This window comes from Aplysia californica, unplaced genomic scaffold, assembly GCF_000002075.1.
Source record: "Aplysia californica isolate F4 #8 unplaced genomic scaffold, AplCal3.0 scaffold00002, whole genome shotgun sequence".
NCBI lineage: Eukaryota > Metazoa > Mollusca > Gastropoda > Aplysiida > Aplysiidae > Aplysia > Aplysia californica.
This window is the reverse complement of record NW_004797272.1, coordinates 3,573,866-3,598,744: the sequence shown is the minus strand read 5'-3', so window position 1 is coordinate 3,598,744 and position 24,879 is coordinate 3,573,866. Positions and strand designations below refer to the sequence as shown.

The 24,879-nt window shown below is 39.1% G+C and overlaps 2 protein-coding genes across 4 annotated transcripts in view; one reads left to right on the top strand and one right to left on the bottom strand.

The window, feature by feature from the left end:
- Positions 1–483: 483 nt before the first annotated feature.
- On the bottom strand, positions 484–2,810 carry LOC106014242. Its single transcript, XM_035968152.1, has 3 exons — positions 2,558–2,810; positions 1,958–2,047; positions 484–844 (listed from the first exon to the last, which is right to left on the bottom strand). The coding sequence occupies exons 1-3, from the start codon at positions 2,753–2,755 to the stop codon at positions 776–778; spliced, it is 357 nt and encodes a 118-aa protein (XP_035824045.1). The 5' UTR covers positions 2,756–2,810; the 3' UTR covers positions 484–775.
- Positions 2,811–9,027: 6,217 nt separating this feature from the next.
- The window catches only part of LOC101861474 (WD repeat-containing protein 93), a 52,650-nt gene continuing 36,798 nt past the window's right edge, over positions 9,028–24,879 (top strand). For 2 of the 3 annotated variants that reach the window (XM_005089020.3, XM_005089022.3), the window contains exons 1-9: positions 9,029–9,447; positions 14,712–15,061; positions 16,080–16,281; positions 17,721–17,791; positions 18,185–18,260; positions 19,721–19,827; positions 21,383–21,463; positions 23,187–23,304; positions 23,754–23,931. In XM_005089020.3, the coding sequence (XP_005089077.1) occupies positions 14,804–15,061; positions 16,080–16,281; positions 17,721–17,791; positions 18,185–18,260; positions 19,721–19,827; positions 21,383–21,463; positions 23,187–23,304; positions 23,754–23,931 (1,091 nt within the window). In that variant the 5' untranslated portion in view covers positions 9,029–9,447; positions 14,712–14,803. Of the gene's footprint in view, positions 9,448–14,711; positions 15,062–16,079; positions 16,282–17,720; positions 17,792–18,184; positions 18,261–19,720; positions 19,828–21,382; positions 21,464–23,186; positions 23,305–23,753; positions 23,932–24,879 lie in introns of all 3 variants that reach the window. The other variant, XM_005089021.3, reaches the window with a different exon arrangement.

Sequence of the window (24,879 nt, the reverse complement as noted above, 5' to 3'; positions counted from 1 at the left end):
TTCCTAATCAGTCCTTCTTCCTGGGCAGTAGAGACATCTGGCGGTCCAATTTTCCTTCTCTAAAAGATGGTTCCTTTCCTGTTTTTCTAGCTGCACCCTCTATGTTGGTCTCTGCCCTCTATATTTGAGTACAGTCCCTTCTGATGCCACTGTCCGTGGTTCGGGCTGAGACCTCCAATTTTAGAAACGGCATAAGCGTCTGGGTGCTAAGGGCCCCCAAATTACAGTCTGCAGTAGTGATAGCAAAAGCTGCCTCTACTCTTGGTTTGGTCACAAAGACCGTCTTAGGGCCCTTCAACCAGATGTGAACTTATGGAAACTCCCATTCTATTTTTGTGTCACGCCAGGCGCGTACTTGATCTCCATTAGCTCATCTGTGGTGCAAAGGCTTCATATGAGGGGGTTTGAGGAGGGCAGAAAGCCTTCCCTTGTGTGATAGTGCTGTGCTTCCTTGGCTGTAATGCCTTTTGTAAAAGTACAGAGATAGCTCGAATTCGTTGGAACTGGCCTCGGTAGTTCGAGGCATCCGTAGTTCTAGGGATCTGTAGTTCGAAGAATATCTTTAAAAGATAAAGAAGGAAAAAAAAACCCGGGACCGCAGGCACAGTTCTACAGATGCATGGGTGATTTTGAGTCTTCTGTGTTTGACCTGTCTGTGTTATACATGTACTGTAAAAGCACCAGTTGCTTTCACTAGTAGGCGGGCATCTGTCATGATGTGGGTCTCCATCTGTGCTGGTGCTGTGCAGCAACGTGGCCACCACTGATTCTTACATTAGCAGTGGAAAGAGTTGAACAACCTCAGAGGTTTTGTGTAATAGGACTGGAGACATCCAATCTTCTCCTGGTTGAAAAGAATAGAAGAGAAAAAAAACCTGGAACAAACCCCATAAGAATAAGGATTTAGGTGTTGTTATTATCCTCTGCAGACAGAAGCTGGCAACGCATTCAATGGCAAAATTGTAATTGCAGACTAAAAACCCATTTAACACTCTAAGCAGCAGGGAGTTATTTATGCAGATGCCAAGCACAAGAATTCAGCTGATAAGAGTCCAATTTCATTTATAACAAAAACCCAAAAAGGACAAGAAAGCAGAGTACACTCAAATCCTGCAAAACTGCCACCCTGTTTTACTAGCCCAGCTTTCCACCAGGTTTTGCCAATGCACGAAAAGGAACGCCGTTATAAACATAGGCTACTATTTGCCCCCTACCTGAAATGTAGCCTACTAATGTTAATTTTCCTCCAAACCCCTTCACTCTTGGCCACCAGAGGTGCTGCGTGCACCGTCTACATACAGTGCACACTTTACACACTACACACCAGCGACTCAGCAACTGTGTACGCCTAGCCTAGGGCCTAGTGATAATCTCCCTTTCTCCACTGACACACTTGTCTGAGTCTCAGAGTGAGTGAATGCATGAAGTAAGCCTACCACGAGACTACAAGACGATGGGCATTAACCCCTTCATTACACAGGGTCAGTTTGTGCTTCACCAGACAGTTGTTGATTTTGATCTCCAGGGACAAAGAGTAGCGCTAGATAAGCGGTTGGTTGCATTTATATTATTTTATGATTAGACTCAGTTTATAAATTCTACTATCTCTAAAAGGAAAAAACATTTCTGGAAATATCCCCAAAAATGTGTCTGAATGTGAATCTGCAATTAGTTTTATGAAATACATGTAATGAAGCAGTTTGCCAAATGCAAAATATGATACACGGCGTTCATCATTATGGTCCTCATGCTTCACAAGGCATGACAAGCACCGTAGGTCCCAGGAGAACTTGCTTCGTTCTCCATTAAAAGAAAAAAATGAACAAACATCCATCATATCTTAGGTTACAAACAGGGTAAGTTTTGCTTGAGGGGAATAGCGCAATAATTGTTGATTGATGGGAATTTGAAAATTAGGGGATAGTCAAGCGAAATTTCTTATCCTCAAATACGGTACCTGAGTCAGTATGCCAAAGGCTCTCTCTCCAAGCGTTACACCTCTCTTTTTCTCGATGGCTCTTAGATTTTGCAAAGTACAGAGCTGAGACTGAAATGATATGACATACAAAACATATTTCATTTATAGAACCATTCTCTCATTCTTGGAAGTATTTTTTTCAAGCCAACAAAATCACCAGTGAAAGGCTTACAAAGTTCAACAGTAATGAAAACAAAGCCAAACATGCAATTTTCTATCATCAAACTATTATTACATTTTCAATCACAGTACTTTTACTTGTGTCAGCTGCTGATAAAAGAGTTGAAGCACAGTTGATGAGCATAAATAGGTTTAAATGGAGGGAAAGGGGTGTATTATCTCTCACACTAATACTAGGCCTAATCTGAATCAGATCAGTATCAATAAAAGTGCAGTTATTGTTTGCCTTTTATTTCTCTTCACTTAAATTGAATAAGACATTGTTTTCAATGAACTAATCACTCTATACGTATAGCCTAAGTATTAGTGAGGCATTTTTCTGAGAGAGATATCGAGTATCTGAAATAAATCACTCTGATTTCTCATGACACGTAAGAATCAAAATCAATTTTGACTTACTCTTTTGCCACATGGATGACACACACCACCTCCTTCTGAGTATGGAATCATAGGGGTTGAAGGCCAATACAGTGGGGATGATTTTGAATCTCCATCACCAATGAGTGAGGTGTTCCTCATCTTGTTCTGGAGTGAGCAACCCCATATGACACGCTTCGCTCTCTTTACCAAGAGGGGCCACTGTAGTTGACCTGACATTCAGGCTTGTGGATTTACAGTCATAAGTCAAACTTATCAGTTGTCAGCTGGGCCTTCACAGATTAGCAAAGCTGGGAAAATACACAAGCGGATTAGTGAATTACCAATTTGTCGGTAAAACAAAGCCAAAAAAACCCAGCTAGAGAGAAAAGAATTTGGCAACAAATCACTACTAGTATACTACGTAATGTATCCTAAAGGCACCAATGTTAGAGTACCTCAAGTTAAATAGGGGAATCACCGTCACTTATATTTTTCACAGCAGTTTGTATCAATTTGTCTTAACTTAGTCATATTTTCCCCCGACAATGGAGGCTAGATTTAAAAACTTTTCTTCTTTAATTTATGTACCGTATACATTAGTATAAATCTCCGCCGCGCGTAGAAATGGGATTGTTCCCAGCACTTCTCGCCTCTTGCGCACATTTTGTATACCCATAAGGCCTACGTCACAGCTCACCAATGACACTTTTAATGGCAAAACTTGCTGCAAGAAATTTATTTTATTAAATTATAGTGAATATATTTTTTGCTCTAAAGGTTCTCCAAACATGCGTTCAATAAGAATAAAGTCGCAATAAAAAAAATGACAGACACGCTTTTAAAGGCGATATTGCTCGAGCTGTTTGTAAACTTTTTAAAAGCTGTAGAAACTATAGACTTGGGTTTTTTAAATTAATATTTATTAAGGAATTTGTACAGGTGTTTGAAGAAATATTCATCAGTTAAGAAAAATTGATATAAGTCATAGTGCATACGTTGGAGGTTCAACGAGTTAAGGAGATATTTTACATTAAGTTACGCCACGAATTTTTGACCACACTATAATAAAAATTTTCATCTTTGAAGGAGAAATACTATTGTATAGGGGAAGGAGGGGGGGGGGGGGCTGATAGTGCAGATTGCGGCTGACACTAATAATGCTTCTTTTTTGTTTCAATGTTTATGCTTTGTTTTGTTTTGTTTTTTATATTCCCCTGACAAGAAGAACGGTTACATAAGGGTAAACGGCCCTTGGTCCACCCAACCACACTTAAGTGCAACCACTTTCACTATCTTCTAAATAAAGCAGGAGAGTGGAAAAAAACAACTGAGCACCTTCCCATGGGTTATCTGTTGACTCATATTCCACTTCCTTTTTCATTTCCCCTTTTATTTAAGCCGGTAGGAACATTTTTAAAATGTTTGTTCAAAAACTTGGCTTGCGTACTAGTTGTTTTCTTCAAAATGAGTCATTGATTATTTCCTACTAAATGTAAATTTAAGCATTTTTAGTACAAAAGACAGTGGAACGTCGGTGGTTGCACTAAGGGCATGGCGAAATCTCCCAAGCCCTATATACAACCAGGCTGGTCGCAGGTTAGGCATGATGTTTTGTTTTACGGACCAAGATGCAACAATCTCTTGGGTCATGCCAGAATAATTCTAGCCAACCTCTGGTTATGATTAGTTACAATGTAAGTTATATTTCTAGTTTGTAACTTTGTATAGAAATGGAACCCCCAAAACACACTGTTGTTAATTTTATGGAGCATTACCGAGCATCTTACTTGCAGAAAACATAGTTTAAATAAACACAAATTTCAGTCTAGCACGCACAAGGGGAAGAAAAAAAACCGCACATACTGAAGAGATATTCAGACCTCGAATGTATTCAATACATTCTTTGTAGGCTTGTTCAAAACACACACATGGTGTTCTTATCATAGCGAAAAATTCGTATTGCATCAGCAAAGGCAGATATAATTAAATTGCTCTTTTGTGAAACTTCATCAAAACCTAGCTTTGCAGAACACTGACACTGGTGCATAAGGTCAAGAGTGCAATTCCTGTTGAAGTTGAAGAGGAAGCACGCTGACACACATGCTGAATGTACATGCCTTCACGTGACAGCAGATTCTCGACACGCAAACAACTTTGAGTTTTCAATTTTAGATCATTTTATTTTTCAGACTAAGCCCTCATCCTAAAGGTCGCGGGTTCGAAAACCCGCCAAGCGTCCAAAGTTGAGTTCTTGGAAAAGGCGTTTTACCTTGTAAACGAATTTTCCTCTCTTCACTCATGTACCTGGCTATAAACAGCAAAAGATCTTGTTAGCTTGTTAATTATTTAGTTTATGTAATCCTCAACTTGCACTGTACATGTATGCTTTCAGGGAAATCAAGAATGTTTCTGAGTCGTGTTCTAGGACTTACTGAAGTAAGAGTTTGTAAAATATAAACTGCATAGAACATTATCCTGCAGAGTGTGGATATGCGCTAAATAAATGTTATTATTATTATTATTATTATTATTATTATTATTATTATTATTATTATTATTATTATTATTATTATTATTATTATTATTATTATTATTATTATTATTATTATTTTTATTTTTATTTTTAATTTTATTATTTAGCGCCGTAAAACTTACTAAAACTAAACTATTATATCATTATTATTATCATCATCATCATCATCATTATCATCATCATCATCATCATCATCATCATCATTGTTTAAAAAGCAGAGTAGGAGGGAGAGTCTTGCTTGATTTTACAGAAGAAAAAAAGAATAAATCTAAAATGTTTAAAATTCGTTTTACTGAATCGACTCGACGTTTCTCTCCACATGTAGGCTTCCTCGGGAGCAACTGAGAGCCTAGACGGTAGTATAAGAGCGTATAGCTGAGAGTGCAACTAATGTAGCTATGTATAGTATCAGAGAAATGGGCATAACATAGGTTTTCAGGTTACATGCGGTTACCATGAGGCTGGACGAAAATGACTCGGTGCGAGCTAAGGCAATTGGGGCTAATTATAAAGAAACTGATGCTAATCTAGCAAGAGTATCAAAGCATTTTATCTATGGGACTATAATACGAGTGATCTAGCTTGTGCAACGACCCGGGGGAGGGGGGGGAGTTCTCTTCGTCGCAAGGCTGACAAGAGGTTAAATGTGTAAAAGTGGGATGAATAAGGGGCATCTTTGAGCGTACTATATAGAGACTCCCGGTAGGTAGCAAAAGGAGGGAGACAGAGGGAGACATCATCAATCATCATCATCATCATCATCATCATCATCATCATCATCATCATCATCATCATCCTCATCATCATCATCATCATTATCATCATCATCATCATCATCATTGCTATTATTATCACTTCACATATTATATGAGTCCAGGAATCAGTTCTGCTTTAATTTCTCAGACTGTATGTTCAAAAAGGCCATTGGAGTCCTTTCTGGGAGCCAACAGCATGAGTAAAATTTCGAAAAGAAATGCTTCTCTGAGTAACTCTTAGCCCACATCACAGCTACATAGGTTATGCACAATCAATGAAGTCATAAAGTTCATTCCAAAATAGGCCTATAATTCTGCGGTCTTCTTTGGGATGCAATAGCTCTGCAACCTGTTATAAGACGCTTAAATTGTCACTTTCATTCACATGCTCCATCTCTGCCAATTGTCAAGCAACCATTTGTGGCTAGACAAAATGGAGAAAACAATGATACAAATAATTACATTTATATCCACAATCTACAGCATGCTCTCTGCGCTTTACAACTGTTATTGCCCCAGAAGCAGACTCTATAAAAACACTCAAGAAGCATTCTAGGCTTCCCTGGAAGCATACAGTGCAACCTGCAAATTACATGCGCTCAAACACTAATGAACTGACAAAATCTGTTGATGACTTTGCTAGGTACCCATTCCCACCTGGGGGAAGTAAGCAACATTTATGTGAAGTGCCGTTCCCAAGGACACAGTGCCATGCCACAAAAGGGGTTCGAACCCATGATCTTACTGTTGCTAATTCGAGAGCCTGACCACTAGGCCAATGAGGGAACAAACTAGCGTAAAGTGCCTTTTCTAACGTTATACCGTCCAGCCAAAGATCTTTGGTTCAGCTTATAAGATTCGAACTGAACATACAAAGTGGTCAAGTAACCAAGTGGTTGCAGAGAGAGCGGGCTATAACCTCTTTGGAGTTGGAGCGGACTCATACCGAGTGCACACCGCCAATCAAATTCCTTTGACAGAGCCGAGACCAGCCAGATTTTCCTTCATGAGAAGGGCAAAGGCTATCATTTTGGCACAATTCGACAGAGTGATCAAAAGTTTATGACGACGTACATTGTATATATAGGGATAATTTAATGACAAATTGTGATAGTTTTACCATACTCAGGAATGCAACGTAATCGGAAGCAAAGAGAGTCCGGGTTTTTCGTACAGGGTAGTTTTGCCGCCTGTGAACACCCTCCCACCCTCCCTACCCCCTACCCAATCTCTCTCTCTCTCTCTCTCTCTCTCTCTCTCTCTCTCTCTCTCTCTCTCTCTCTCTCTCTCTCTCTCTCTCTCTCTCTCTCTATCTATCTATCTATCTATCTATCTCTCTCTCTCTCTCTTTCTTTCTCTCTCTCTCTCTCTCTCTCACACACACACACACACTCACACACACACACAAACCCACGCACGCACGCACACACACACACACACACACACACACACACACACACACACACACACACACACACACACACACTGACATGCGTGCGCACGTGCTTCCAAATCCTTTCTTTACCCTATTTCAGCAATTAGTTAACACCAGTCAGTTGAGAATCTCAATTAATGCTACAGAGAAATAGAAATCATTAACCCTAAACGTATCCGGGCGTGTAGCCTTCGCCAACAAAATAACTGCAAGGTACAAGGTTAGCGCTCACACACAGTCGCCGATTGCTACAGGCACTGTGGCTTAACGTAAAAACAAAACCCAAAAAAAAACAAAAAAAAACCCTCCGAAAGTCAGGAACTGTAGAAGAAGGAAAATAAACATAACAAGACTAGACGCAGAAGCCACAATTAATTTGCGCTAAAACTCTAACATACTGACAGGATCTTTCACTGTCTATGGCGGGTACCCATTCTCACCTGGGTGAAGTAGTGAAGTGAGAAAAATTCGTGTAAAGTGCCTTTCCCAAGGACACAACGTCGGGCCCGCGGCTCGAATCCCCGAACTCGCAACCTCACGATTACGAGTCCGGCAGCCTACTAGGCCACGCGACGCCACATGAGCACTACTAACTTACTACTAAGCAATTGTTAGAAGAATCAATTGCTTCCATTGATGACAATGTCGAAATAAGGGTTTTTATTTTTATCTTCCAAGAAATAAAATTGTGGGAATGGTGAAACGAAAAAAGGAAGACACAGGAGAGGAGAACAGAGTTCCGCGATAACTCTACAGACACATTAAATAAGCACCCTTCTGCTTTAACCCCTTGACGCATTCCTCGCACTTTAAGCCTTTGTCTCACATTTAATTTCACCTGTGGTCACGAATTTCAATTAAATTCAACCAAACTTGATTCTGTCTTTTTTTAAAAACAAGCACCTTGTGTCCCCTGGCTACCCCCACCACGTTTATTCAGTAAAAATGTATGCTCGTTTATTCTTGCATTGGAAAATTTTAAAAATCTAATGAAAGCAACCAACAAATAACACCAACACAATCACCACCATCAACAGCAGCAACAGCAACAGCAGAGCGCAGCAACAACAACAAATGAAAGCTTTTACTCCATAGGTTATCCATGGGTGCCCCCCCCCCTCCACCCCTGGTCTTATAAGAGAAGATAGTTAACAAAAGGTATATAATCTAATTGTAATGTCAGATCACAGCTGCTACCGGTGTCTCCAACATAATAATAATCTAATGGCAACGTCACGTACGTCCTGAATTCGCAGTCATATGCCAGACTTTTCAATTTCTAATTTTGCCCCTGTAAAATGACCCAAAGCGTAGTGCAATTAATAGTTTTGCTTCTTTGCTCAAAGATATTGGATTGCATCAGATGTTGTATCAGCACGAACATAGTCTACATACATAATGTAGAGACTGAGAGAGAGAGAGAGAGACAAGGAGAGAGAGAGAGAGAGAGAGAGAGAGAGAGAGAGAGAGAGAGAGAGAGAGAGAGAGAGAGAGAGAGAGGGGGAGGGGGGGGGAAGAGAGAAAGGAAGAGAGATTTTTTTATTTTTTTTTTGGGGGGGGGTACAAGTGAGAGGGAGCGAAAGAGAGAGAGAGAGAGAGAGAGAGAGAGAGAGAGAGAGAGAGAGAGAGAGAGAGAGAGAGAGAGAGAGAGAGAGAGAGAGAGAGGGAGAGAGAGAGAGGGGGGGGGGCTGCCGAGAACGTTGCTGACTGTTGAGTTGAATAAAATACGTTCGCCTCTGGAGCAAAGGACCTTACACAAACACTGTTGTATACCTCCTTGCTCTGGAGGGGGGGAATTGAAATAATACACAATGCACTAACGGTTTACCGTAGATCTGATATTGCCAGAATAGACACAAGTAAGCATAAATTTTGTTGCCATTATAAATAGTTCTGTTTTCATATTCCAGAGCTTAAATAATAAAGTACAAGAATAATCTTGTCCACACATCAAGTTCAGAATTGATTTCTCTATTTAATTCGAATTCTTTACTTTCAAATAGGTGTAAGCTCAAGGCGATTAAAAATAAGATATTTTTTTTAGTGGAAAAATTCTGGCCAAACAAATCGTCAAGTTTCATTGGTCAGCCTGTCAACATGGCGACTTGGTTACAGCGTCTGAGTCGCGGAAACAAGAAGGGAGCCTGCTAGCGGCTGGGGTGACTCTGCTTGCTCTATGAGCAAACAATTTCCTTCTGCATTTTTGGTAAATCTTCAAATAATGATCATTATCTTTTGTGTTAGGTGTGAGGATATATATTACACATATGCGAAGAGACAAAATTTATCTCTGTGCTCTTTGACTAAGAGTGTAAGGTCTATTTTAGTCTAGAGATCTACAGACTAGAATCTAATCTAGAATCTAGATCTAGACTCTAGATCTACAACATTGATTCGGGATGTAAACAAAATAGCGACAGTCTGAGTAGCGGTACAAGTACAGAACAGAGTGTAGATTAGTAGATCTAGATCTAGATCTGGGCCAATAACACTACTGTGACAAACCCCGTCCACTACCTTTATACTTAATGAATTCAACCTATGCTCCATTGTTTAACCAATTTAATTTTCTGAAACTAATCAGACAAAGCATTGGCGTCCCCAAAGCATAAATCCAATCTCTGATGATAATAGCCTGGCCCTATATAATGATTGAGCAAAATCAACTGGGATTCCATGCTTGCTTGCTCTTTATTCTGTATACCGGTGCTGATACTGACACGTCAGTTATCATATACAGTCGAACCTTCCTTAATGGAAACCTATGTATAACGGAAACCTATGTATAACGGAAACCTATGTAAGACGGAAACCTGTCTGAACGGAATCTCCCCGCTCCCCCCTTGATATATTCCTCTTTAATTACCTGTATAAAACGGAAACCTGTCCAACGCGGAAATGGAAAGAAAAATCTGCTCCCTTCCTAGAGTTTTACCTGTGTAAGACGGAAAATGTTACCCCATCTATGTGAGCCCTGAGCGATGAAGATGGTCAGGGTGGTGTGGGTGTGAAATCTCACGAGTGCCAGTAAATTTTCATCAGGCCAGAGGTGTGAAATTAGTTTGACCAATGCCTGCTGCACTCATCGTACAGCCAGCTGAGACGAGAGTTCCCAGAATTGTTATATCATCGCAGTGACGGGTGGCATTGGTTGGCTGTGCTTATTACACCGATGGGTGGGGCCATAAGGATTGAAGCAAAGGAGATGTTCATATGTTTCTGTTTTTAATGGATCAAGTACAGTGGTAATATGAAATGCAAGCACTGGAGGTAATTGGATAAATAAGACTGACTCATGTCATTATCAGAGAAGATAGCAGCTGAGAGGTGTGAAGTTTTGACTGCTTGCCGACTGGACATGCGATCCTTGATTCCACCGGCTGGGCCTTTGAACACCCCTAACCCCCCTCCATCTCCACACTAAATTCCCCTGTCAAAGAGGGAAAATGTCTAAGACGGAATATTTTTTGGGTCCCTTACGTTTCCATGTTACTCAGGTTCGACTGTGTTCTGATCTTTAAATTCAAAATGTTAGGCCTACAAGACAATGTGACAATATAATTGTCCTACACCCACTGATCTGGGTTCCTACTCAGTTTCACTGTCTACAGGTAGTTCAGTTTGTTAACCTCCTATCAAAGTTCATCTCACAGCCGGAAGACTAAAGTACGTAGCCTCCCCATCCCATATTGAATTCTGTACTCAGAATATATCCGAACTCACCTGCTATGCCCACAATCTATTCCATGAATTTGGATGTTCACTTCTTATTGTTTGTTATTCTGAAGTCAAAAGAGGGCTGTCAAAAACGATTTCCACTAGTTCAGGATAGAACGAAATATGCTCATATGAATATGTCAGTAAATTATCTGAGCAGTAGCGCAGCCACACATTTTTATTATCTCTGGGGGGCTTTTCTTCCTCGTTCAATTTTTTAGGGCTTCAAATAGCAAGTTCGATCGTGACTTGAGTCTTTACACATCAAACCAGACTTTAAGGCCTACCTCAGACTTTGTCTTTTTCATCCTTCATCTCATTTTCACCTTTATCTTTTCTCTCGCCACTCCCCTATACAGGGCTGCTTTGTTTCCTCGATTCGAATGAAGCAAAATTAGCACATCTCTGGTAGTCGATGGGCTGTATAACTTCTCAATCTATTTCAATATGGAATAACTTTATGTATTACTTTTGACTTTGAAAGAATTTTTGGGTTTTGTAAAACGAAGGAAAAGTTCTTTGAACTATCCAGCAGCAGAAAGGACACTGGTCAGGCATTTAGGAGTCATAATACAGAAAGATTACCAAAGCAGTTCTTTTATAATGTATCAGTCGCTCAAATCAACCAAAGAATAAGATGACCCGTGTGGCAGTGAGAGACCACCAGTTATGTTGATAAAGTCAAACCCGCCAAGCCAGACACTGTACACTTGACCACTTTCCATTCCCCCCCCCACCTTGCGTTTTTAAAGATAATGGCACTGCATGAACTGATAACCTGTCCAACAAGGCCTTAAAAGATGACTTCACAAACCTCCCTTTGCCTGGTGCATTGCCACGAATTAAATATTGGCCCTGATGCTGTGGACGAGCTTATGTAATCCATTCCCCTCTCGTAATTGTTAGTCCTTTTAATGAATGAACTGATCATATTGTGTAGGTCTCTCCCACTGTTTACCCAATTTGACCAGTCTGTAACAAATTTTCCACTTCAGATGAGGGAGACGTGCGAACCGTCATGAACCACAATTCTAACCATACAAGAATCATATAAGTGAATTGAGCAGTTGCTCTGTTGACCGAGTTGGTAACAATGGAACTTAACCTGAACTTGAGACAGAAATGTCGCATAATTGCTAATTAATGGCGACCCCTTTGTATGTTTTTTTTTCATGGCATTTGGTCTTCCTCGTGTAACACACATTTTTTGTTTGTTTTATTGTTGCACTGCACACTGTCTTCCTCATCTGACACACGTCATAGAATTTAACACTCACAGCAGCCTTAATTGAAGCCTCCCTTTCCAACTTACCTCCATATGAAAAAAAAATTGAATCGGCCTTACGACAGTCTAAGCTTTCGACCACCTCTGGTTGGGACGTCAGAAGGAAATGGTTTGTTTTCTTCATTTTAATCAGTCTTGCCTAAGACGGCCATCGATTGTGGCCATCTCAGACAATTTAGACTGTATTTTACATGTAAAGGGACACTACTAAAGATAGTCACGCCAGGCACAAAAATATATTTATTAGATGAGTTATGCCCCTTACAACATTTGTGCCCCTGTTGCAATGCTTTAGGGAATTTTTTTAAAGGAAAAATTCATGAGAAACTAGAGATCTTAGAATCATTTTCATAACGTCTTTTTTAGGGGTAGGGGAGGGGTGTTTTCTGTTGTGTAGACTACTAGGGAAGGGAGGAGGCAGACGATTGTTCTAGCAGGGCAGTTGTTATAAAATTGTATAAATGTGTCAAGATGCGGTGGTATTAGGCAGTCGTAAATTTTGGGGCAAGGAGTTAATGGTTTAATCTAAAAGCTTGTTCATTTGTCTTGCTTTCGATGCAAAACATAGAAGTTGAGATATTTGCGAATGAAGAAGGTGATGGTAGCCTGGTTTCAGAGGTAAAATTAGTTAGAAAATCGCAGCCAAAGTTTGGTGACTTCCAAAACTTGAGAGTCCTGTGAAAATCTGGGGGGGTTGGTTGGTAAGTTTTACGGCGCTCGCAACTGCATAAGGTCATATGAGCGCGTGAGACACCTTGAACTTTTTCAGTTGGTAGGAAATTTTGATTTTGCCCAAGTGGCGGCCTAAGTCTACTCTTATCGATTTTAGACCACCAAAGGATCTTTAACATGCGCAACTTGCACGCGGACCCTCCAAGATTTTTCGCCCTTGTCCGAGATGGCTAGCTGTAGATCTTTCCTACCTGAAGATCAGGGGTGTGGCTGAAGGAAAGCAGTAAGAAGGAGCCAAGGAGTAGCAGTAGAAAGGCTGCAGAAAGAATAGGAGCCCAAGGAGCCCAGTGGAGGGGGGGCAAAGGAGGTGAAGGGGTGGGGGCAGAAAGAGGAGACGAAAGCAGATGACAGAACATTGCTAGAGAGCAGAAAAGGAGGTGAAAAGAGACAATTTTAGAGAAGAAAATTCGAACCCGTGAGTTTTGAATGAGAGGCGAACACCTTAACCTCATTCGCTACGTATTATTTTCGGCTTGTGGACGAATTTTTTTCGGGAGGGCGAAATGTGATGATGACTAGTGCGCAGTTCACAGGTCTTGGGGGCCATAACTTCAAGTAAATATCAACATATTATATACCAACATTTTCAGTATGGTTTGTAGAATACATCTGTATTGTCTATTTGAGTATTTTTCCACTTTGGTTCCTGTAAGAGGCGATTACGCAACACAATTGTGATTGGCTGCGGATAAAATTTGAAAACAAAAAACTTATAATCTCAGTTGAAACTCAAAAAATATGCTTGCACCTAGTCAAATTATACATCAAAATAACCATAACTGTATATAGAACAGGAAAATATTGAAAAATGAGCAGTTTTCTCATACATTCCATAATATTTGTACATTTGGATCATAACCTCCGATATTGTGAAAAAAAAAATTTTTTTTTATAATTTTGAAAAAAGGATCCCAAACAGAAAAAAACACTCGTATCTTATATGGAATTATTCATCTGGAATAAACCTATACATGTCTTGGATGGTACTTTTTGAGTAAATTCACCAAAAAGTAGTGATTTTGAGGAGAAAAAAAAATATTTTGACTATTTAGATCTAGGCCTAGATCTAGCACTCAAAAATATTGATTTCTCAATTACAGTGCACTGGCAATTTGAGTCCAGTAGTATCAATATTATAAGAAGAGTCCTACACTTCTTTAGTGAGCAAAATAATGATACATTTTGTTGTGTAAAAGTACAAAGACTGGTGTCTGGCTATAATTTGGGCTTCGCGATAAAACAATGTCGCATAAACTTCGAAATCGTGTTTCAAAACTGAATCAAAACTTCCGATTCTCGGTGGAAACACTTGACCCGGAAGACAACTTTATATTATGACCTTTATTTTAACATGGATATGTGGATTGGAATAGAAACCAAGCTAAAATTGAACGTCGGTTCTCGAGCCGCCGTAGCGAATGAGTTAATGTACTTTTTATTTGTGTCTTTTATTTAAAAAGTTATCGATAAAATCCACATTGAAATGTGTTTTTACGTGAATGTAAAATGTGTCGAGCCAAAAACAAAAATTTTGATAAAATTGTCAAATGGCAGGAAAAATCTAGTATCTTTTAATTCATTATTTTGACAATCACCAGCTTATTTCACTAAAATGCCTCACAAATGTTTATTTCTAAATGCAGTTATTCAATTATTGCAATAATGACCTTTTATCTGTTTAATGCTATGAAACGAGCCCCAACTTAACTGCACTTTTACTATTGTTTTCTTTTCAGGTTTTCAGTTCTTGCTGTGAATATTTTGAACACTTTATGCAAGTGTTTTAAACTTTTCTTTAAACGTTGAGAACACTATTTCATTTTCCAAGATGCCTGTGTACATCCGGAAAAATGTCTCCTACACACCACCATCTATCTACAACATACAACTGGAAGATGATAACGACTATCTTCTGGACCCAGACCAGTTGCGAGATATTTTGCCACAGCCGTATCGCATGATCAACAAAATTTTGGTCCAGTTACTTGATAATGTTTGGGAAATTGTTGAAGGCAAGGAAAATACCATACTTGCAGAGGCGAGGAAAGTGAGGCCACCACGTCTTGAGGAGCCAGAGGAACTACCAGTAAGAAACTTACTTAAACACCCTCTGAATTACTTTTCTCATATATGTATCACTGATATATTGAATAGGGTCAAAAGTTTGTTTAATTATTTTCATTGTATTACTTTTGTAACATCGGTAAACATCGACATTCAATGACTATCCCTGTGATGTATAACTACCACTACAATGGTTCATGGAGTCATCAATTTATAATTATGTCCAAATGGTTTCAACTGCCCCAAAAAACTACTTTCTGAATGAGTTGAAGTAAGTAGACTTGATAATGTAAAAATCTTTATTGTATTTGAAGATCTTGAATTGCGTACTCAGCCGGTACCATTCAGCAGCAATTGTGGGTGTATAGGCTTACAGAGTAAACTGTTTCACCTGGTAATCACCTGATACAGGAAGTGTTCCAGAAGGAGCATGTTACTTTGAGTTGTCATGTTGCAATAACTCTCACATCCTGTAGACGCTTTCTTTTAAAGTGAAGTTTATCTATTTAAAGTTGTTGTTACTTGAACATAAAATAACACTAACCTTTTGTTTGCCTGCGTTTACAACAGAGGTTAGTCAAACCTGTTTCTCTCCGGATGGTGATCCTTCCTCAGCGATGGGGCCTCGATGCGTTGGAATCTCACCCACAACACAGAAATAAACCGAGGCTCTAACTAGCCTTTTATCCACCCAAAATTTCAGCAGGCCTCCTCTGCCTTGCTACAGCTCTCTCCTCTAAAGTCTGACCTGTAGTAATCCAGACTGCTTTTATACACTTGCACCAAACAATACAACTGAACTGAGACTCATACTTTACCCACTCACTCTCTCTGCTTTACACACTTTCGGCCAAACAAAACAATAGGCTAGGCCTAACCCCCTGCCACTGACCTACACACCAGATTGTAAATTAAACATTCAGATATACCACAAAAGTAATACGCTCACTTGAATTTGCATACCCCAAGAGCCTTGAAAATGTTGAAAAGACGTTATTCCTGAGCAAATATAATCCATATATTTTTTACAATCCTTCTAGGTCTTCAACAATGCCACTGCCCTCAAAGAAAGTGTGGATGGCAAATACATTTTTGTTGGTCTCCCCAATGGACTCGCTGTTATGGAGACCCAAACACAGACCCAACTGCATGCCTGGGAAGAGGAACACGCAGAAATCACAGACATTAAAACCTACCTGATTTCCCCGGACTGGCATCTCATCGTAACAGTGGATGATATGGGTAATTTGTTGTTTGTTTGTTTTTAAAGACACATTGAACCAGATATCATCCAAGCAACTTTCATGTGCTCAAGATGATAGAGGTACTATTGATACCTTACCATCTTCTGATCCCTGTCAACCTTGCAAAGCGTTGGTTAAACATGAATATGGGACGATAGATTACTAAGATCTGCCCTGAGAAAATGTAGATGGTGGACGTATAGGAAAGTCCTTGCTGAAGCATTGTCTGGACAGATGTCTCATGGGACTGTAATACTGAATTCTGCACCTTTTGAGGTTCGAATGGTGCATGTTTAACCTGAAGTGGCCGTTTTGTCTGGGAATTTTTAGGTCTAATTCTCTTTAGCCTATAGTTCCGAACTGATGGAACTTTCTACCTATAAAGAAGTCCTTGAGAGCTTTTTAGCATTTGCCTCTTTCCTTTCATGAAAATTACAAAATGTGAGGGATGGTGATTTGGTAGGGAGGAAATATTCAATACTAAATGCTCTCAGCTTTTTAGTAAACTGAGCCGTGATCTCAGCAGGCAAAATAAAGTTGAGACTTTTGCTGGCCAGCTAGCTGCTGTAGCTTGCTACATAGTCCTATTGTTACGACATTAAAAATGTAGCAGGCCTAATACGACTGGTGTGTCATGCTAAAAAATTATGGACTAGATTGAAATTGGGTGGTTTTGTTATAAGCCAGGTAGAGTATAGCTATTCTGTGAAATAATCCAAGATGAATATCAGCCAATTTCCCTTTAAGTTCCTAATAAAATTGAAATTTGAAAAGCAAAACTACAGTGAGGAGGAAAATATTTACCAAAGAATTTGTAAAGCTTTTTTGATCACCTTGTAATTATACACGTAATACCAAGTATCATGCTCTTGGCTCAGTTATGTATGTATGTGTCACGACGTGGTGGAATCAGGCGCTCATCGATTTTTGGGTATGTGGAGTTATTGGTATCATCTTAAAGCTTGTTCAGTTGTCTTGTTATTGGTGAAAAAAATGCCCATCTATCTTTAATAGAAGTCAAGATATATTTGAGATTAAAGAAGGTGGGGTTGCCTGGTTTCAAAGGTAGAATTAGCGAGAAAATGGTCTCCAAAGTTTGGTTATTTCCATAGCTTGATTGTCCGTGGATACTGAAAACTGACATTTTGTCTGCCTTTAATCAACATTTTTCTTTAAATACGCCCAGAAATGTGTTCTTAATTGGACAACAATGGTGTTAAGCCAAAAAACAAAAATTCAATAAAAATTGACAAACTGGCAAAAAAAAGCCAATTTCTTCAATTTCATTACTGTGACGAGCGCCTGGTTTCACCATGCTGCCTCGCATATAATTCTTTATATTATTTGCATAATTCTGAGAAAGTTACTCATAGAATACAATCTCTTTTTCTCTCAAAATTATAATTATCTATGCTGTTTTTTTATTTTTTATTTCAGCCATTTCAAGACTGTTCCTGTTTGCCTTCAACCACATTTTCTTTGTCAAAGCGCTCAATGAAAATTCCCCAGTGAGTTTCCAAGCATATGTTCTGTTTTACTTGTTTCACTTCCGTTTGTATTTTATCGTGTGATGGACACACATTTAATACTGTTCAAGTAAATCGCTTATGGAGGAGAATGCGATACAGAAGATTAAGCCAATCAATTATCTGCTTAAGACATTTAGTTACTTTAAAAGAAGATACTGTGAAATATCTTTTAAAAGAGGATATTGATTATATTTTTTTTAAAGAAGATATCGTTGAATATGTCAGAATATTTTAAAATGTTCTTAGGTATTAATAAACTGTAAAGACCAAAGAGCCTACTTTCATACAGAGATAAAAATGCTCCCTTTTTTAAATTAAAAAAAAAATTTCTTCCATTTTACTGCTCACTCTTCAGCCCTCCTCCTTTTTCAGGAAGCCACATCAAAGATTCTGTGCCAGAAGTGTGAAGCATCAAAAGACGGAGATTATGCCGGTCTTGTACTGGAAAGTAAGATTACTTCCAAACAAATATACTGACGAGCAAAAGAAAGTGGGCACCCTCCGTTCTGTGCATTATTTCCGTTCTTTGCCGTTGTAATGACGTATTGCAAATGGATTTTGAAAGGCTAGCCATTTTCTCAATAAGTGCAGACAAAAAGACTAAGAAAAACGATCAAAAGCACACCTTTTATTAGACATTAATAACACCGATTCGAATGTTCAAAATCCCAGAATTAGTAACAGGTGTATCTCCCACCAGCATTGATGACTACAGTGCATCTCCGCTTCATGGATTGCATATGTCATTGGATAAATTGCTGGGGAATATTATTCCAAGCATGAATTAGTGATTGCTGCAGTTGTGGGATTGTCATTGGGGGTGGCCAAAGTGTGCGAATTTCCTTTTCCATCTTGTTCCAGAGGTGCTTTATTGATTCCCATACCACAATGCTACGTTTGTCAGCAACAGCACTGACACACTGAGGTAAATAACGTTCATGACGTCTCCGGCAGACTTTCTGCCTTCCATCGTGGTGATCCAAAAGAAATCTGGACTCGTCAGAAAACATCACCCTGTTCCACTGGTCGTTTAGCCCTCGCCGATGCAGACGTGCCCAGTTGAGTCTGGCATGACGGTGTCTTTGGAGGAGACGAGTGCGTCGAGGTGGGTGTCGGGCAACGATTCAGCGGGCTTTCAAACGTTGACAAACGGTGAAGCGGCTGATTGGTTTATGTCCAGCACAATCTCTGACAGTTTTAGAAGCTGTTTGAAACCAATCCTGCAAGTCTGGAACTCTGATCCGATTGTCTTCAACCACAGTAGAGACACGAGGACGACCAGACCTTGGAGTGTCACTAACCGAACCTCTTGCTTGGAAGTGTATCCTTAGCTTCTGGATAGTATCTCTCTTCACATCGAAAGCTCTAGCTACAGCAGAAACTGTCGCATGAGCTCTGAGCATGCCAAGAGCTTCCTGGCGTTGTGCTTCACAACACGTTTTTGGCCAAACGGGTTGTAGGCTAACACTTTTTATAACAACAAAATAAACAAATGTTGTTCTGACCAACTTTCTAAAGTGACACAAGCTCAGCATGACAATCGTCAAGTCAAAATTCGCGAGACTACTCATACAGCACCAATTTGAAAACTGCCCACTTTCTTTTGCTCGCCAGTATAGAAAGTATTAATAAGTTAAATATTTGACTTTTTGAAAGTGATATCATAATAGAACGAGAAACTGTTTAATGTAAGACATGGTACAGTCATTAAGTAGTTTTCAGCGAAAGAAGATTTGGTAACTGCAAATAATTATTCAGTTCAGATATAATGTATACCAGGCCTGATAAAGAAAAAGGAATGCATTTATCCTCAAAATCAAATCTTAATGATTTTTTTCAACATAGTTGCATACTGATAAAAATGTTTCTGGTGTATGGTCGGTTTATCTATAAGTTTGCTTGTTACAGACACAGGAAGCAAAGAAGTGTGGTTTGAAGTTCACAAATTGCCAGTGGAAGGTTGGCAGAAAGAACTGGAGAGTATTGCTGCAGCTATCAGTAAACAAAAGGAGGAGGTGAGCTTATTGTTCTAATAGAGGTCTGTCTTAAAGTATTGGCCCAAACCTCTGTTTTTGTTTATGTGTTGGTGTGTAGGATGTATACCCACATTGGTACACTTTAGTAATGATAACTTTTTCTGTCCAAGTGGCACATAACCTTTTAGACATGGCTGTGGGTGGTTTTTGGGTGCTCTGGTATGGTTTGTTCCTTCTTTCCTATCAAACATCTACTATCCTCCTTCTTTTTTGAGTTTGTCACTTTTTTGTATGGCCTCTCATTTCTGGTAGTTTTATGACCTAATTGTGTTGCAAGTGCCGTATAACATATATACTAAAACATAAAACAAATGTGGCTAATAAACACGGGTTATACAGAGTTTTTATCCAAGTGTAACACAAATTATTTTAGCCCTTTCTCAAATGTTTTTCCCAGCAGCCCAATATTTATCCGGACAGGTCACTGAAAAGCTAATTGTGTCACGACGCAGTGGAATCAGGCGCTTGTCAATTTTTGAGCATGTGGCTGAATATTTTAAAAAACCCAGTATCTAGAATAGAAGTCGAGATATTTGTGATTTATGGAGGTAGGGGTCACCTGGTCTCAGAAGTAAAATTAGTGAGAAATTGGTGGCCAAAGTTGAGTGACTTCCAAAGCTTAGTGTCCTTGGATAGCCTACTGGAAATTTACATGTTTTGTGCCTTTGATCAATATTTTTCTGTAAAATCCACACAGAAATATGTTTTCGAGTAGGAATTTTAAAAATAATTTGGCAACTGACCAGAAAAAGTGCTGGTTTCTTTGATTTCATTATTTTGACGAGCACCTCATTTCACCATGCTGCCTCAAAATATACTTGTCGTAGGTCATTTAAGTTCACGATTTTTATTGAATGATGAATATGCCATTGCTCCGTTTTGAATGCCTGAAAAAGAAACTTAAAAAGCATTTCTGTTAAACTATCTCTTTGAACATGGGTTTTGCTCCTCGTTGAATTTATAGTTGCTTCAATTGGACGGCTTCTACCTTAAAATAAGTCAAGTTTAATCTAGGGATATATTACTTTCCAAAAAGCTGGCTCTTAAAGAACTAGCCTCGTATTGAATAGTCTGTCAATTTGCAAGGAATTTTTTTAAAAGTTATTTGTATTCACTTGGCCAGTGCTTCACTTTCTCTTCTCAGAAATCTTGTGCTTGTGACCATTGACTCGATCGATTAGACTCAAATACCTTGACCAGATTTGAAAGATGTTCATATTATTGTCATTGAATTTTCTCATGGTCCAAGGTTTATGTTCACCCTCTACACGTAGCCTATTCACTTATTTTTTAAAAAGTATTCACAAAGCTCTACTTCTTTAGGTGTACTTTGAAAACACAATATTCAAGACACTTATGTTCATCTTTTTCAAATACCATGTCTGAAACAGACATCAAAAATCATGTATCGCCACTCATTTCTCGGCTCGGATGCTTAAAAATATAACTGTATTAGCTGAGAAAGTGGTCATGTTCATAAGTTGACAAATGTATTGATATCTCAGAAGTTATCTCATTTCTTGTTTTCCCTCAGAATGAAAAGATTTTGGCTGAGAACGTGGAAGATCCACCAGAACAAGTTGAGGGTCAACCCCCACCAGAGCAGCCGCCACAGGTAATTTTTCTCTTGTTTGCTTGCTTGCTTTCTTTCTTTGTCCTTGTAATTTCTGTACAGTCTGGCTTGAAATCAAAACAACTCATACAAGCAGAGTTGTGAAAGACAGACAGAGTGTTTTATTGCAGATATGTCTTAGAAGGAATGTCTAACTGCTGATAAAGCTAAGAAGAGGAGGAAGAACTTTTGGAACTTGTGAATCAGTTAAAAGCAAACAGGGTCTTACCCGGTACTTATTATGGAGCAGGGAGCTACTCATGATGGATTATGAGTAACCACATCTCTTTACTCTTTCTAGCCAACTGGAGCAATTGTAATCATATATGTGAGACAGGGTAGTGAAATCAGGCACTCATCAAAATAATAAAATCAAAGATATGGGCATTTTGCCACCAGTTCGACAACTTTTTTCTAATTTTTGGTTTTTGGCTCAACACCTTTTCAGTCCATTCAAAAACACATTTCTGTGTGGATTTTACTGAAAGACATTGATTAAAGGCACAACAAATGTAAATTTTCAGTTTCCGAGGACTCTCAATCTTTGGAAATCACCATTTTTGGGCATGTGGACCATGCACGCACAACACACACTGTCCTATTAATACCCTGCACAACACCACACACACACACACACACACACACACACACACACACACACACACACACACACACACTCGCACAAAACTCACATACTCTCGCACAAAACTCACATACTCTTGCACAAAACTCACACACAGAGACCACACACACTCACGTGCACAGACAAATGCTGTCCTGATAATACTCTGCACAACACCACACACACATACACACACACATATATATATATATACACACACACATACCCACTCTCACACACATACACACACACATACACACACACACATATATATATATACACACACACATACCCACTCTCACACACACACACACACACCCACATTCACAGGCTTCTTTTATGTATGGTCTTGCCTCTAAGACTCAATACTGCATCAGGTCTATCTTAATGGAGCAAGATGTGACCTGTGGGTGGTTGGCGCGTGCTGTCATGTAGTTTACTCCTCCTTTTCTATCAAACATCTGTCGTCCTTGTCTCTCCTTCTATTTTTGCATTTGTTACTGTCTTGTAACACCTCTAATCTTAGGCACTTATCTGACCTTATTCTGTTGCAAGTGCCATGAAACTCTTACTACCCCCCCCCCCCCCAAAAAAAAACCCAAAAAAAACAAAAAACCCAAACAACTGATATGTAAGGCATCGTGATGAAATCAGGCGCTCATCAAGATAATGAAATCCAAAAAAACTCATTTTTCCGGCAGTTTGGCAATTTTTATCAAATTTTTGTTTTTTGGCTCAACACCTTTTATGTCCGCATAACAACACATTTCTATTTGTATTTTATTGAAGAAAACCTTGATTACAGGTACAAAATATGTAAATTTGTAGTGTTCAAGGACTCTCAAGCTATTGAAGTTACCAAACTTTGGTGGTCATTTTCTCACTAATTTGACCTCTAAAACCTGGTGACCCCCACCCTCTTCCATCAGAAATATCTCAACTTCTATTCAAGATGAATGAGCATTTTTTAAATCGAAAGCAAAGCAAATGAGCAAGCGTTCAAATAATACCAATAACTCCACCTGCCCAAAAATTGATGAACGCCTGATTCCACCTCGTTGTAGCACATATGTGTGACCCAATACTGCCTTTCCCCATTTCCAGCAGGAGTCTCCCCGTGCCCCTGTGCCTGAGAGCACAGTCATTGAGCAGCTCGGAGTAAAGTTCTCCCAGCCTAGTGTCATTCTCAAAGTGAAACCTCCGCATAAATTACCGTTGCCACGTAAGTTAAAAGAAAGTTTTAGACCAGAAGTCTGGAATTTTTTCCGTTTCATTTTGTCTTTGTCTTTTTTTCGTTTGGAGTTGGATTTATAAATAAATTTTCTTAGGAAGTTGGCCAGAATGAGCGTACACATTACACCAGCTCCACTCATTAAAGTGCACTTTGGGACAGATCTATCTATCAATTTGAAAAGAAGACCTGTAGGTTTTTACCCAAATTCAGCTCTTACTCACTGCGGAAATGTTACATGATAAAACTTGAAATACTATTAATTTGGCTTTCTAAGAGTGTTGCATTCTTATATTTATTTTCCTGTTTTTGCCTTTCATAATGTTTCAAGATGTCATTGTTTGTATTTTGTGTTGGAGGGCTGTGTATGTTGCTATTGTTATATTAATATTAATTATAGTGTACTGATATGCTTATTCTTATTTCTTTTCGATTACCAGCAAACGGGTCATCCAGTGTTGCCTCTGCTATCAGCAAGGTGGACACTGGTGATGTGCTTGGGGTAGGAACCAACCATGTACTTAGCTCCGCCCACCTGGAGTCACGGGATGTCATGTTCAAACACAGACATGATTCCATGTTGAAATATTTGCCGGAGGAGAAGGAAGATTTCACACTGTAGGTCTCTGTGTGTGTCACATTTTATTGTCATCATCACTCCCTTTTTCACCCTGCATCAGGGTATGGGCCACGAACAAACACTTCCCACCTCTCCCTAATCCTGGGCTAGCCTCTAAGATCTTATTCCATGTCTTCCCACTCTCCTGTCAGCAGAGTCCTTTTGGCTTTGCCTTCTGTCTTTCATTGGCCCTGCTGGTGCAGATACTCCTCAGTCTCTTAGAATTTAAAACATTTGATGTGTTTGTGTTTCACCAACTTCTTTTATTTTTACAGACTCCCTGCCAAATAGCTTTTTGGGGGCAAATTTTTCATGTAGCTATCAGTATTTATATGTTGCTACATATGGTACCATTTTGGGCTGTGATAGTAAAGATTTTCTTTCCTGTGTGACTCATGTAATAAGTGCAAGGAAATAATGGTTTTAGCAGCGTCCCTCAAAAAGAACTGTTTGTTAGACTTTTAATTGTGATGTTTGAGAAACAATTATGTTTTTCCACTAAATATTCCTTTCACAAGAAGAGAGATCCTTATCAAAATATGTGAAATGTCTCACTCAATCCCTTTTCCCATTTTTCAAAAGCTTAATTGATGCTCTCCTCTAATATTACTCTCTCCTTGAATATCACTTACTGAAGCAGCTTAACCAAGAAGGAATTGGAATAGTTTGTGATTGATTTGGGGCATGAAGCCTGCAGTTTCAAAAACTGAAAATGTTTAACTTAGAAATACTTCCTATTTTTCAGAACTTTTATCTCAGATTTTCTACAGGGTATTTCCCTTTTTAAGATATAATAACAATTCTTATCTATCACCTGGAAGGAAATTTTTCTTTTTGTAGTACCTACTGGTACTCTGGATAACTCTTTTCCTTGTGTCTTTTTGTGTGTTGATGCATCATGTATGAGGGTGGACTGGGCATGGGTTGTTGTCCTGCCCTGTACCAAA